This window comes from Sturnira hondurensis, unplaced genomic scaffold (genome assembly GCF_014824575.4).
Source record: "Sturnira hondurensis isolate 20B ecotype Veracruz unplaced genomic scaffold, ASM1482457v3 Scaffold0003693, whole genome shotgun sequence".
Classification (NCBI taxonomy): Eukaryota; Metazoa; Chordata; class Mammalia; order Chiroptera; family Phyllostomidae; genus Sturnira; species Sturnira hondurensis.
The window spans coordinates 3,272,266-3,286,394 of record NW_028076324.1 but is presented as its reverse complement, the minus strand read 5'-3'; the positions used below and the strand labels follow the sequence as shown (position 1 = coordinate 3,286,394).

General features: G+C 51.6%; 1 protein-coding gene across 1 annotated transcript; it reads right to left on the bottom strand.

Moving 5' to 3' along the window:
* Window positions 1-11,441: 11,441 nt before the first annotated feature.
* On the bottom strand, window positions 11,442-12,122 carry DEFB136 (defensin beta 136). Its single transcript, XM_037042756.1, has 2 exons — window positions 12,068-12,122; window positions 11,442-11,617 (listed from the first exon to the last, which is right to left on the bottom strand). Exons 1-2 carry the CDS (start codon window positions 12,120-12,122, stop codon window positions 11,442-11,444), a joined length of 231 nt encoding a protein of 76 aa, XP_036898651.1.
* Between the last annotated feature and the right edge of the window lie 2,007 nt (window positions 12,123-14,129).

Below are 14,129 nucleotides of genomic sequence, written 5' to 3'. Positions count from 1 at the left end.
TCGAGAGAGTAAGCTGGCCTGGTGCTTTGCACACAGGCACAGGGAGCGAGCGGAAAGTGAGAGAGAGGGCCTGGGGAGAGCGCTGCTTCGGGGAGCTGCTGTGAGGACATGCTCCGCACCCACTGGCACCCTTCTCTGGCACAACGCAGTTCTCCCCTGATGTTTGCTGAATGTCCACTTGACAAAGTCTGCGTCTCTGAGTGGTGATTTCTGGAGTCAGGAGGTAGTTCAGGGGCCTGGGCCCCAGGAATCGCCATGGGAGCTGACCTGGAAGGAGAGGATGGAGGCCAGGGAAACCCGTGGGTCCTGGGACGCAACATGAGAAAGCCTAGGGGTTCCAGTGGGGAGAGAGCCCCAGTTTGTACACCCAAAGGCTGTGTGAGCTGAGGGAGACAGGCAGAAGCTGACCTCCCTGCTAGGACCCCTCTATCAGAGAGAACGCTGACACTAGACAGACCCAGGTAACAAAAATAACACGTGTTGAGTGTTTACTACTGCTGGACGTGAAGTGCTGCTTTGTCAATTTATTTGATCCCTACAACAGTGGTCTGAGAGAGGAACAGTTATATCCCTGATTTACAGGTGAGGCAGTTGGGGTCTGGAGAGGTTAGGTAACTTACTGCGCTCAAGGTCCCATGGATGCGAGGGCCAGTAGCCCAGCGCCAGAGCCTGTCCTCTGTGGGCAACAAGCCGAGCCCTGCCTTGGCCAGGTCAGTGACCAGCACCCCTGAAGTGTTGGACCAGCCTGGAAAATGGTACCAGCAGCAAAGCCACCAGAGCAGTGACACGTCCTGCTGATTCAGCCACCCTGCTCCCCACCTCCTCCGCTGGGCCATGACTGCAAGAGCAGGGCTTAGCCAGGCCCCCTGCATGTCCTCTGCAGTCACACTAGACACTGTAAAGGAGGTGAGTGGAGGGGTAGGAGAGTGGACCCTGCAGGTGGAGTGTGACAGAGACATCAGTTCCTGAGCCGGAGTGGTGCTGCACTGAGCGGGCCTGAGACGATCAACACGGGCAAACACAAAGGGTCTGCCATCCTGGTGCGGGGACTCAGGACCTGGAATGGGAGTTATATTTCAAGGGACAATGGGAGCCTCCTCTGTTCTTCTGCATCTGGCTAAGTGGTGGCTGCCAGTTGCAGCTGTCTCGTACCCAAGTTCAATTCAGAGGAGTGTGGGGGCCAAGCTGGGAGAGGTGGCCACGTGTGGGCAGCAGGAACCCCCAGAACGAGCCTCCAGTGATTTGAAGGCTCCGGCTGACACTCCACAGAGCCCCAGCCTGTGCCAAAGTAACCAGAGCGCAGGCCAGCCCCTGCCTCCAGGCTCCTTCCCCACTCCGGTCCCAGGGAGGCCGGGCAGCTGATAGGAGCTGGGTCCCGCAGATGAAGTCATCTGTTTTGGTGCCAGGGAAGGGAAGGGCTGGGGGGAGCCGGCAGAGCGGCCATGGCCCCGCACTCCGTCTGCTTCTCCCAGGCTGGCGCCACAGGTTGGAAAGCCTGAGTCTTATCTGGGGAGTGCCCCTTGGGGGGGGCGGGGCAGGGGGCTCTAGGAGGGCAGGGAATGGGAGAGGAGCATCTGCACTGTTAGCAAATCAGGGAGGGAAAATGAGAGTTGGGTTGAAACGTCAGGGGTGGGGGAATTGCAGGTCTCTTGCCAGTGTCGTCTAGATGATCCTGTGAACGATTCAGTCCGTGATCAGACCTGAGCGCTCCTTTTGCCCATCGCCCTTCTTTTCACAGAAAAGAACCTTGAGGATATTACAAACGGTAGTTGCGTTGCCTTGCTCTTAACGCACTTCTGTCATTTGTCACTGTCATTGAGGAAGCCCCGTGAAATTTGCAGGTTTCCCTGGGTGTCAGATTCATTTTTACGAAGAGAGATTTGAGCACGCTTCCCAGGGTCACTTCAGTTCTCCGCAGAGACGCTGAGCGTACAGCACAGGTGTCTCATGTGGACAGATGGGTGCACTTTTACAAGCGGATCTGCCCGCATCCACGCCACGTGGACACGTCTCTCTGCGCTCCTTCCCAGTCTCTGTCCAGCCCATGGCAATGCTGGCTTCTGTCACAGCTTTGTGCGTTCTCCAGACGGGTGTAAGTGTAGTCACGCAGCCTCGCGCTCTCGTGCCTGGGGCCCCAGCTCGTCCTGACGACGGCAAGGCTCACGCTGCGCCTGCACTGTGGTGAGCAGCAGTAGTCCATTCTTTTCTTCTTCTTTTTTTAACAGACTTTATTTTTCAGAGCAATTTTGGGTCCACAGCAACGTTGAGCAGAAGGTGCAGGGATTTCCCACACGCTCCCTGCCCCCACCCCGGCCCCCCCTTTCCCCGCTATGGACACCCCCAGCAGAGCGCTACATTTGGTACACTGGGTGAAGCCGCATTGCCACACGGTTACCACCCAAAGCCCACAGCTTCTGTGAGGGTTCCCTCTACTGACTCCGACAAATGTATAACAACATGCAGCCCTCATTATAGTAGCATATGGAGTATTTTCTTTTTTGTGTTTATGTTTTATCNTGCGCTCCTTCCCAGTCTCTGTCCAGCCCATGGCAATGCTGGCTTCTGTCGCAGCTTTGTGCGTTCGCGAGACGGGTGTAAGTGTAGTCACGCAGCCTCGCGCTCTCGTGCCTGGGGCCCCGGCTCGTCCTGACGACGGCAAGGCTCACGCTGCGCCTGCACTGTGGTGAGCAGCAGCAGTCCATTCTTTTCTTCTTCTTCTTTTTTTAATAGACTTTATTTTTCAGAGCAATTTTGGGTTCACAGCAACGTTGAGCAGAATGTACAGGGATTTCCCACACGCCCCCTGCCCCCACCCCGGCCCCGCCTTTCCCCGCTATGGACACCCCCAGCAGAGCGCTACATTTGGTACACTGGGTGAAGCCGCATTGCCACACGGTTACCACCCAAAGCCCACAGCTTCTGTGAGGGTTCCCTCTACTGACTCCGACAAATGTATAACAACATGCAGCCCTCATTATTGTAGCATATGGAGTATTTTCTTTTTTGTGTTTATGTTTTATCACATTTATTGGGGCAACATTGGTTAATAAGATTATACAGGCTTCTAGTGTCCATTTCTATGATAGCTCACCTGCCTTTTGCCCTGTGCGCCCACCACCCAAAGTCAGATCATCTTTCGTCACCATGTATTCGGCCCCCTTTACCCTTTACCACTCCCACCCCCTTCCCTCTGGTGACTGCAGACAGTACAGGTGCGGAGACAACATATTTTCACTGTCCTAAAAACCCTCTGGTTCTGCCTGTTCACCTGTCCTTCCTCCAGTCCATTTTTTCTAGTGTCCAGTACCTCACAGTTCCTCACCCATTCAGTTGCTGACTGGCGCCTCAGGACCTGGCTCCTGCGCAGAGCTCGATGGGCACTCCCAGACACGTTCCGGGGCACATGCGCACCAGTTTCCTCGGGGTGTGGCACTGGCACCTCACTGCGGTTTTATTTTGCATTTTCATGTTGACAGCAAATGAAACTGAGCATCTTCTCATGCGCGTCTTGGCCGCCTGACCTCATTTCCCAGGGTCACTTTTTAAATTTGGGCATCGATTCATTTTCCCCTTGGATNCCATTTTTTCTAGTGTCCAGTACCTCACAGTTCCTCACCCATTCAGTTGCTGACGGGCGCCTCAGGACCTGGCTCCTGCGCAGAGCTCGACGGGCACTCCCAGACACGTTCCGGGGCACATGCGCACCAGTTTCCTCGGGGTGTGGCACTGGCACCTCACTGCGGTTTTATTTTGCATTTTCATGTTGACAGCAAATGAAACTGAGCATCTTCTCATGCGCGTCTTGGCCGCCTGACCTCATTTCCCAGGGTCACTTTTTAAATTTGGGCATCGATTCATTTTCCCCTTGGATATCAGACTTTACAAAAGCACTTATTATAATAGAAATAGCTGTGAAAGTGGTGCTTTTTTTTTTTTTTTTCACCTAGGAGTTCAGTTGCTCAGAGAGGCGAACAGACAGACTCTGAACTGCAGGCGTCTTCCTCATCAGCTCAGATCCACCAGCAGGTGGGTGCAGGAGAAGCGGACAGAGAGGGAATTTTGGAGGGGAGGTAAGGGAAAGGCATTCTTAAAACGTGGCTGCATTTTAACGCCTTTGAGTAAAAAAATACATCCAAGGTTAGACATAGGTGAGTCTTGGACACAAATGGCAAAGGCCCTCCCCGCAGTGGCAGGGGTGGTTCACAACCGGAGGGCTGGTAGAGCTGGCAGCTGGCATCACGAGCTGGCTGGCTCTGCACTGCTGTCCACTTCCTCTTCAACATCCTTAACTTTTTAAAGCCCAGGGGTGGTGGGCATATGAGCCTATTCAGCGTAAGGGCACCCATGGGTGTAAAACCAAACTGACCGGGAATCAGGGCAGTGAAGCCCAGGGTCCTGGCTGTGCTGTGTGGTTAAGGCTGGGTCTGTTAGGGAACAGACAGGCTCTCTCTCTCTCTCTCTTTTTTAAAGATTTTATTTATAGAGAGATGGAAAAAGAGAGGGAGAGAGACATTGGTGTCTGAGAGATTAATTGGTTGCCTCTCACACACCCCCAAATGGGGACCTGGCCCACCACCCAGGCAGGTGCCCTGACTGGGAATTGAACTGGTGACCCTTTGGTTCACAGGCTGGCACCCAGTCCACTGAGCCACAGCAGACAGGCAGGTGGACCTCAAGATGAGGTCTTGATGGGAGGTGGATTAGAGCAGGCAGAGCCTTGGAGAGTGGGAGCAAAGAGCAGCAGAGGAAGAATCACTGATTACTTGGAACTGTGATTAGTGGAGCATGAGGGCAACTGAGTCCAGCACTGGCTAAATCTCTTGGACCGCACTGAATGCCCATCTTGGGATCCTTGGCCAGAGACAAAAACCTCTTTCTCTTCCTTAGGAGTGGGGTATGATATATGAATGTACAAAGCAAAGGAGTCAGAAATAGATGGAAGCTGAAAGTCACCGAAAAACCAGGCCCAGAGCTCAGAGCAGCTAAGGCAAGAACCTCGCCCCTTTTGCTACGGTGTGAATGTTTGTGCGTCTCCCCAAATTCACATGGTGACATCCTAACCCCCAAAGATGATGATGTTAGAAGGCAGGACCCTTGGAAGGTGCTTAGTCAGGAAGGTGGAGCCCTCCTGAATGGGATCAGTACCCTCATAAAGAGACCCCAGAGAGCTCCCTTGTCCCTTCCACTATGTGAGGGAGCAGTGACAGACACCCAAATCTGTCAGCACCTTGATCTTGCACTCCCCAGCCTCCAGAACCGGGAGCAATACACTTCTGCCGTTTCTAAGCCGTCCAGTCTGTGGTATTTTGCCAGAGAGGCCTGAATGGACCAAGACACCTGCCAGCAGAGGTGCCAAGACATGTTAGTCCCCTCAGCTCTGGGCGGGGCCTGGGACAGCAGCCTCCTCAGGGCACAAAGATAGGGTAGGGGGTAGGAGGCAGATTCTGTGCCCTCTGTGCGCGTCCCAGATTCAGCGCTGGTAGCAGGAGAGAGGCTCCATTCTGGATCCTCACCGGAGGCCACTGCAGATCCCGCTTGCCCATGACAGACCAGGGGATTCTGGAGGAGGTGGTGCTCCAGGTTTCAGGTGCTCTGCCCCGGTGTAGTGGGCAAGAGGTGGGAGGGTAGGACTTCGGGTGAGGGCTGCTGGTGGGCTGGTGGCTCTGCAGCTGTCTCCATTTTCCATCTGCTTGCGTCCTGCTGCAGCCGAGATGCTGTTTACGCGGCAGCCCAGCCAGCTGGGAGCAACTGCTTTCGAATTGGAGCTTCATCATTATTTTCAAATATGCCTTCGACAAGTCATCATCATTGTTTTTGTATGTTTCACATGGATTCAAAAGCCATTCTCATGTCACAAACTAGTTGAACATTATATTTGTCAATGAAAGCAAAGGAAGAGCTGTTTGATTTTTCATGTATAATTTTAATTGTTGCAAATCTTTGAGTGACGTAAAAATGGTTTTAGTTGATTTTTATCACTTAGAGCATGCACAAGATTTCTCATAGATGGTGACTATTAAAAATTTGAGGAACTCATCATTAAAAGTCGGTGGGGAATTGTCTGTAACTACTTGAAGTATGAAAGTAGACATGAAAAATACTTATTCAGAGAAATAACTCCAAAGTTCTTATTAAAAATTTGAAAGGATTTAATTGCAGGCTTTATTCCAGCTTCTAAAAATTTAATAGTTTTTATGTTTCTTAATTATGTTCCGTGTTTACACTTAATTATTGAATATTTGACTTTTACATGCAGAGAATACTGGTTTGTGTAGTCCATTTCTTATTTTTGAAATGATGCCTTGGTTTGGGCTGCCATAACAAAATACCATAGACTGGGTGGCTTAAACAGCAGACATTTCATTTCTCACAGCTCTACAGACTGCAAGGTCCAAGGTCAAGGTACTGGCAGATCTGATATTCGGTGAGGGCCACTTCCTGGTTTGTAGATGTCTGTCTTCTTCTGTCTTCACGAGGCAGGGAGCGGAGAAAGGGAGCAAGCCCTCTCCGACTCTGTGCGGGCACTAGTCCCATGCCTGAGAACTTCATTTCTTCACTGAGTCTCCCGTGGTTGTTTCGCCTCCCCTTGTTTTCCAAATGTTTATGTACAATGAAAGAAAAAAAACCCAACCCCACCTCCATTCGATACATGTCATCAACTTACCTTTGCTAACGACTTTCACCTCTTAAACTGTCAGAAACAGATTTCCTTTAAAAAACTGGGGTAAAATATGCTCTCCCCACCCTACAAACGCCTCCCCCGCCCCCCCCCCCCAACCAACAATGTACAGTTTCATCTCTGGTTCCTACTGTGTGGTGTGACGTTCATATCCCAGTTCACACTTTTCCAGTTTTCTGTCCCGCTCTTTCAAAAGTTGTTAAAGTCGCCTCCCATAGGTGGAAAAGTGGCGTGAGTAGTCTTCCTGACCTTGGGAGGACCCACAGAGTGGGAGAACAGTGGAACCCTTTCACCCCCTGCCCAAGCTGGAAAAACACCCAGGCCGCGCCCCCTAGTGGTGGACATGGCCTTTCTTCCTGTCGCGTCATTCTCACCTGCAGGGCTTTTTATTCGGCGTTGGCAGGTTTGAAGCACCAGACCCAAAGGCTTCCAAAGTCTCGGAGAAACTTTTCTGTGATTTAAGTTCCTTTTGCATCACCACTGGATTACATTTAATTTTGGCCAATTCCTTTCTAGCCCTACACAGTTGGCATGGATCCATTTTCCAAAGCAGGCAAGGTTGAAAACAGATGAAAAAATTTTAATTGTGGCCAATCATTTTGGCCAACTCTCTTCCCTCCATACAGCTGGTGTGGAGTCTGGAGCTCCAGCCGCCTCTCAGAAGACCTTGGGTCTCTGCTGGTTCCGGGCCTCACGAGAGTGGGGATCCTAGGCAAGCCCATCCCCTCCTCTCCACCCTCTCCCACACCTGGCCTCCATTTTCCAATCTGTAGAGGTCATTTCTAAGGACCTTTCTGGATGCAGGCATTGCGGTGTGTGTGTGTGTGTGTGTGTGTGAGTGTGTGTGTGTGCGTGTTCAGACGAGGGAGCTGCCTTGGGCTGCGCTTTCCCGTGGCTGCTGCCTCAATAGGCAGTGCCTCACTTGGTCAGACCCAGCCACACGGGAGCGCCTGCTTCCTTGGTACCTCCTCACCCAGCCTGTGACCACTCCGCTGATCTACGATCTACGGTTAGGACACTCGTTGCTCTCATCCTTGGCTTGAATTTTTGTGTGGGCTCTGACTCCCACTTGCTGGGTGGCTAGGGCCACAGCTTCCACGTCTCTGTGCTTTATTTCTGTAGACTGTCCTGTCCTGGAAACAAAGGTTACAGAGTACTCTGGAGAGTGGACATTATTGTGGAGAAATCACAGCACCCAGGGACTGCTGCCTTTATCAATGTACTTTTTTTTTTCTTTTTTTATTGAATGCTGACTCTAAGTGAGACCTCAAAGGAAATGAAGTAACTGATTGTCAAGCAGGACGTGAGAGAAGACACTAGGGGCGTGCACTCAGCGGGTGCTCACAGTAGTTGTTATGTTTCGGAGGGGGAGCAAAATGGATCAAGGCTGCCACCTGGTGGCTGGAAAGAGTGTTACTCCGGAAGAGTTAACTGCAGCCCTGGCAGAAGAAAACAGGGAGGAAAGGAATTTTTTAGAAAAGGTTCAAATCATAAAGCCCTTTCAGAGTTTCAGTGTCCGAGGCTAAGCATCCCTGTCTTATGGTCCTATTCAAGGGGCTGGTTCCTCCCGAGTTCTGGTTCGTGCTGTTCTAACCTTTTCGAACAACCTCTAGGAACTAGGGGATCCCTTTTGGTGCTCACAGAGTTCTCAGAGGGCCCAGGGGCCTCCTCTCCTGGGTCAGGACACAGACAGGGCCTGGTGATACCTGTGTGGAGCCCCAGCTTTGCTCTGAATGTTGGTCTCTCCACCTGCACTCCAGGCTGTGAAAAATTTTAGCCCATCAGCTCACTTGATGGACTGGCTATTTGTGGAGTCATCTGCTCCAATTCCAGGGAACAAAATTCTGAGACTTCTTCACCTACAACCTTAGAAATCAGGACAAGGGACTTGGGCGAATATCCAGAGCTCACAGTCATTCCTTCCTGTGTTTCCCATTGGTACTGAGTCCAGTCTGAGTTAAGAAGCCACAACCCAGAGGAAACCTGAGGTCTGAAATAGTCAAGTCATTGTACTTTGGCGTGTGGCCATCAGCATTACCTGTTGCAGCCCACACTCTAGGGCTGGCTTTGCTGAAATACGCTGTAAATATGTAGCATTTGAGTGTTTTTTTTTTTCAGGGGGAGCTTAAGTAACTACTGCTCTCACCAGTTCCATCATGGTGTGCTTGCTCTTGTCTTCAGAGACTGTAAGGAGAGCTGACATAGTGTGTCATTTGAGAAAAAAACAAACAAACAAAACAAAACTGCCTGAATCACCAGCATATGTCGAAGGCATTGTGAGCCAACAGGTCGATTCAAAAGTCCTTCATGTCTTACGGAGTTAGACTCTTCCTGCTGGGGCTGGTGGGGAAGACCTGCGAGGCACAGGCTGTTGTGTAGGGCGCCGCGTCTGGGTCTGACAGGTGGGCTTTGCTGCCTCTCTGCAGTCACTCTGGAGGGGCAAAACGCAGGGCACCCAGCCTCTGAGCTGCTGCAGTGGACTGTACCTTCCAGCAGGCCTGAGCCCCGATGTCTGCCTGTGGTCCCCCAGCCACACTGGGCTCAGGCCCGTCTGCCAGGATGTCTGGGTATGTGCCCCGCACTGTGGCTCATCATCGTGGAGGTTGGGGACACATGATCCCTGCCAAAGGCCGGTCTGGGGAGACGCGAGAGGTTTCTTCTGTTGGGCTGGAACTCCGAGTGCCCAAGAGGAGGAAGTAGCTAGTTTTGCTAATAGAATGTTCTTGTTAGGGTGGGCGGGGGTCGGAGGAAGCTCCGGCTGGACTTTGCCAAGACGGACATCCTCACAGTAACCCGAGTCCGAGGAAGAGACCACCGATGCTGTATTGCTGCTTTGTTCAGAGGGCACCAATCCCCAGCTCCCACAGGGGGCCAACGAAAATAAAACCCCACTACATTCCCTGCTTGGACGTGACTTTTCCCGGCCTCATCCTGCAGACCTGGAGAACCTCTCCCTGGTGCACAAACCCCAACAAAGCTCTTTATTGCCTACTTTATGGCTGGTTGGCATTTCTTTCTCAGCGGAGCCTGAGAGGTAGGGTCTGGCACGATCCCTGTGATGGTGACATAACAACAACTGCTATAGAGACGATAGGACCTGCTTCCGTTGTGCAGAGTCCTGGTGGCTCATCTCAGGCCCCAGCCCGTGGCTCCCAGGCTTGTGGCCGGTGGAAGAACAGGAACTGGGGCTGAGAAGGACACACAGGGGCACAGCTTCATGCGCGAGAGTGGTCTCCAACTTCGTCCCCCTCTCGCTGGTGAGAGAACATTCGCTCTTTCCCTTCCCCTAGTTTTCTTTGCCAATTTTTTGTTATTTAATTTCACTGCATTGATACTGCTTTTGTGAGCTTTTGTAGCCCTTCTCCTTTTATTTAGGTTAAGGGTTAGATTTAAACGATCCAATACAGGTACCTGACCTCACAGAACTTCTCTTGACATAATCCCACATTGCTGCCTTAGGAGGCTTTCCCTGCGGACTCGTGAACAATCCTGGTTTCTTCTGGAGGACTACCGGTGTGCAGGGGCCTGAGAGGTTAGCATCCAGCACTGGTCCTTCAGACAGGTTTCCTTCAGGCATGTCCTTGGGAAGGGAACCCGCTCCTGCCCCCTCCCCCCCCACCTGCTGGTTTTTTCTTTCTGAGAAGATAATGACAAGGGTCTTGATAAAGATGTTCGACCTCTGCCTTGGGTGGGGCCCCTGGGGAGGGGGTGGGGAAGTGCTGCGGGAACAGCGCTGCAGCAACACGAAGAGGGAGGGTGCCTGGTCCACTGTGACCCTGCAGTGGTGACAGGAGCAGTGTTTGGTGTGTGGACTCTTGGGGTAACACTGGGCTTGGATCATCAGAGCCCCTGAGTAGAGTCACACATGCAACTTAGCCACCAGGAGCGTTATAGCGGTAAAGCCTTAGGAAGATTGTTGAGGGGCTTGGAGTTTCATGGACCTGTTGGATTCTGGGCTTCTCATTGGGTGGCAGTCTGCAGTCGCTACACACCACCACCTACACTTCCAGCTCAATTCCTGTACTTAGCAACTGAGAGGTGGGCTTGCTCAACAGTGAAGACAGTGGATCAGGACTATCTAGGTTCAGCTCTGGCTGGTGTGGCTCAGTGGACTGAGCATAGACCCGAGACCCAAAGGGTTGCCACTTCGATTCCTGGTCCGGGCAAATGCCTGGGTTGCAGGCCAGGTCCCCAGTGGGGGGCATGTGAGAGCCAACCACACTTGGATGTTTCTTGCCCTCCCTTTTCTCTCCTTTCCCCTCTCTAAAAATAAATAAATAAAATATTTTTAAAAAACCACTATCTGGGTTCAAACCCAGTGCTAAGTAACTCTTGCTACTTGTGTGACTGGAAAGTTTCTTTAACTGCAAAATGGGAGAAAGAATAAACTTTGTTGTGCACATGAAGTGATTTAAATATATTTAGGCCACTTGAAATTGTGACTGCCACCTGGTAAGTCGTTGCTGTTCAGCTCAGCTAAGATTATATCTTTGGACTGGTAGTCATGTGTTAATCAATTGAATTTGAACTTGAAAGAGGAATTAGTGTTGGAGATGAGAGGGCGAAACAAAACTGAATGAAACAGAAGATGCCTTTCATAGCCGTGCCCCTTTACAAAAGGCTTCTGAAATTTTCCCAGTAAGCTGGTGAGGGTCTGACCTCCGTATGCTACCATGGTTCATTAAGGATGCTTACACAAAGACGGAAGATTTCGTCATTTGAGCCATTCTCGAATCTTTTAATTGGACCCAGGAAGTGAAGGTCAGTAGTGCTCTTTGACCTGGGGTGGTTTGTTTTTCTTCAGTTCCGTGCAACAGGAAAGCAAGCTGTAACAGAAGGAAACCCATTTCCATCCAACTGGACAGCCAAGAAAACATCTGCCACCGAGATTCGTACAAAAGGGAATGTTCACGCCATCATTTCCAAAGACACTCTCCCCTGAAGGTTGAAAAGAAAAACAGAAAAGAAAAATCCCTCTTCGAGAGGCTGGGAGAAACCCTAGGCCTGCCTTCTCTTCCTGCTGATATTTTATTATTTCTGTGATTTCCTCTCTGGACGCCATTCTCTCACCTCCCACTACACTCGGCGAGGGCCACCGAGTCTGAGGCCAAGCGGAGGAGGGCGAGGGGAGGGAGGGGCTTGGACAGCTGGACAGCAACCTGCTTGCTGTGGGGCCGCTCCCCTCTCCCGAGCTCCGGCAGGCCTCCGGGATGGAGTGACAGAGGCGAAGGGCAGGGGTTGAAGACTGCTAACCCGATTCCATTCCTCGCCTGAGGGTGCATCTGATACTGGGGTCCCCTTGCCGGGCTTCTACCCACAGGGGCTGTAAGTACCACAGTCCCCAAGAGAGCCCCACTTTCATAACCAGACCTGTACCTCCCAGCTTACCTAGAGGCAGTGAGATCACCAGGAGGAAGAGCACCCCAGACAGACAGAGCCTCATGGCACCGGAGGGCGGGGAGGGAACGTCCTGAAGGCGGCTGCTGGGAGGCCCTTTATAGAGCTGGGTGAGCCTGGGTGGAGCTGGCCTCGCTCTGCCTGCAAGGGCGCCCAAGAGAGGCAGGCTCACTCAGGGTTAGAGGAGAAAGTCCCTGGGTCATTCCATGCTACTCTCTCTTCTACAAATCGTGGAACAAGGGACTCAGCCAAGACAGAACAGGAGCAGAGACCCGGCGCTGCCCATGCCCAGGCTTGAACACTTTCCCTCTAACCTCCATCGTATCTTGACAGAAAAACGTCAGGGAAAGGGTCACCTTTGCTTCTCTTTTCCTTCTGAGTTTCACTGAGAACGCAGGAGCCCAGAGGAGGAGTGTTGTAAAACACGGGTTTCACGGAGGGCCAGAAAGGATGTGAGCAAGAAGTTGCTGTGTTGCACAAAACACAGGGCCCCAAGGTCTGTGCCTCAGGCCCCAAGGTCAGGGCCTCAACTGCTGGTCTGACCAAGAGTGAGGGAGATGCCCAGACAGAGCCGAGAAAGAATAGCCTGGTCTTTGGGTGGCAGATTGAGTCACCTAGCTGGAGGCGTAAGCTGCAGCAACTCTTTCCCCAGAGAAGTTCACCAAGGGGCTGGGTTTTCCAAATGGCTCGTATGAAATAGTAGCCAACACCTGGAAACTCCGAGTGTTCTGGGAAAAGTTGCTTTTTTTTTTTGGTAGTTGACTGGAACTCTCTCTCATCTCTTATGGGATGAGCCAGTTCAATGCTGTGTTCCAGGTTAGATGCCCTGTGTCAGGAGTGGGGCAAGACAGTGCTTCCCCAGAGCTATATGGATGCAGCTCGTAGGAAGGGTCATTAGGTCTGTCCCCACTAAAGTGGTGGTGGGGGCGGGGGCCGAGAGTTGAGAGGACACTCACCTTGGTTTTGTTCTTGTGCCTGGAGGCAGGCTTGTACCCATCTGGCTCATGGCCATAGCATTCTGTGTACAGTGGCAGCAGGNGGATGAGCCAGTTCAATGCTGTGTTCCATCAATGCTACGATGCAGCTCGTAGGAAGGGTCATTAGGTCTGTCCCCACTAAAGTGGTGGTGGGGGCGGGGGCCGAGAGTTGAGAGGACACTCACCTTGGTTTTGTTCTTGTGCCTGGAGGCAGGCTTGTACCCATCTGGCTCATGGCCATAGCATTCTGTGTACAGTGGCAGCAGGGCATGGTTTTATTAGTTACGCTCTGTTTTGCAGCCGTATGCTCTTGGATAAATTATTTAGCATCTCTGAGCTTCTTCAGCTTCCTCTTCCCAAAATGTGCACTGTGAGAGGTTTTTGAGGATGAAATGAGATAAAGGCTACAAAATGCATCGCACTCTTCCTGGCATAGATTAGCCCCTCCTCCTCCCCCCTCATTATTGTTATTACACAGCTGTTTTGTTTTCTCTTGTACAGAGCTTCTCCAAGAGACTTCTTAGTGCATGTCAAATATCGCTGGGAGAGTTCTATTCTGGTTCCAGCAATACGTATTCAGCTGAGAGCACTGCTGTGGGTTGGAATGGGAGTGGGGGAGAGATGATGGGCTAGGAGAGGAGAAGTCGGTATGCCAGTGCTGGGTCAGGGCTGAGGATTCCCTTCATGACCCCCTGGAAGTCTTCCAGCAGACCCTGCGCTGGGCATGCAATTCCAGCTTGTAGAGTGCAGGCCGTATCCCGACCATTTGCTACGATAGACGTAGCTCGGACTCAGTGGTACCACCTCATTCTTTTAGAGATAGAGAAAACAGGGCTTAGACTGGTGAACGGGCTTCCCAAAGAACAGAAGCTGTGGATTATGTTCTCATTGAATATTCAGCTCTTTTGGTTCTTGGTCCAGAACTCTGTTCTTCTCCATATGCTTTAAATTGTTCAGTTGTGCATTAGGGAATATGGGAGGTATGACCCCAACATTTCATAAATACTTCTGAGCCCCTCCTGCACACAATTCCAAAAAGCAGAATCAAATTTGCACTTACAAATCAGTATGCGTTG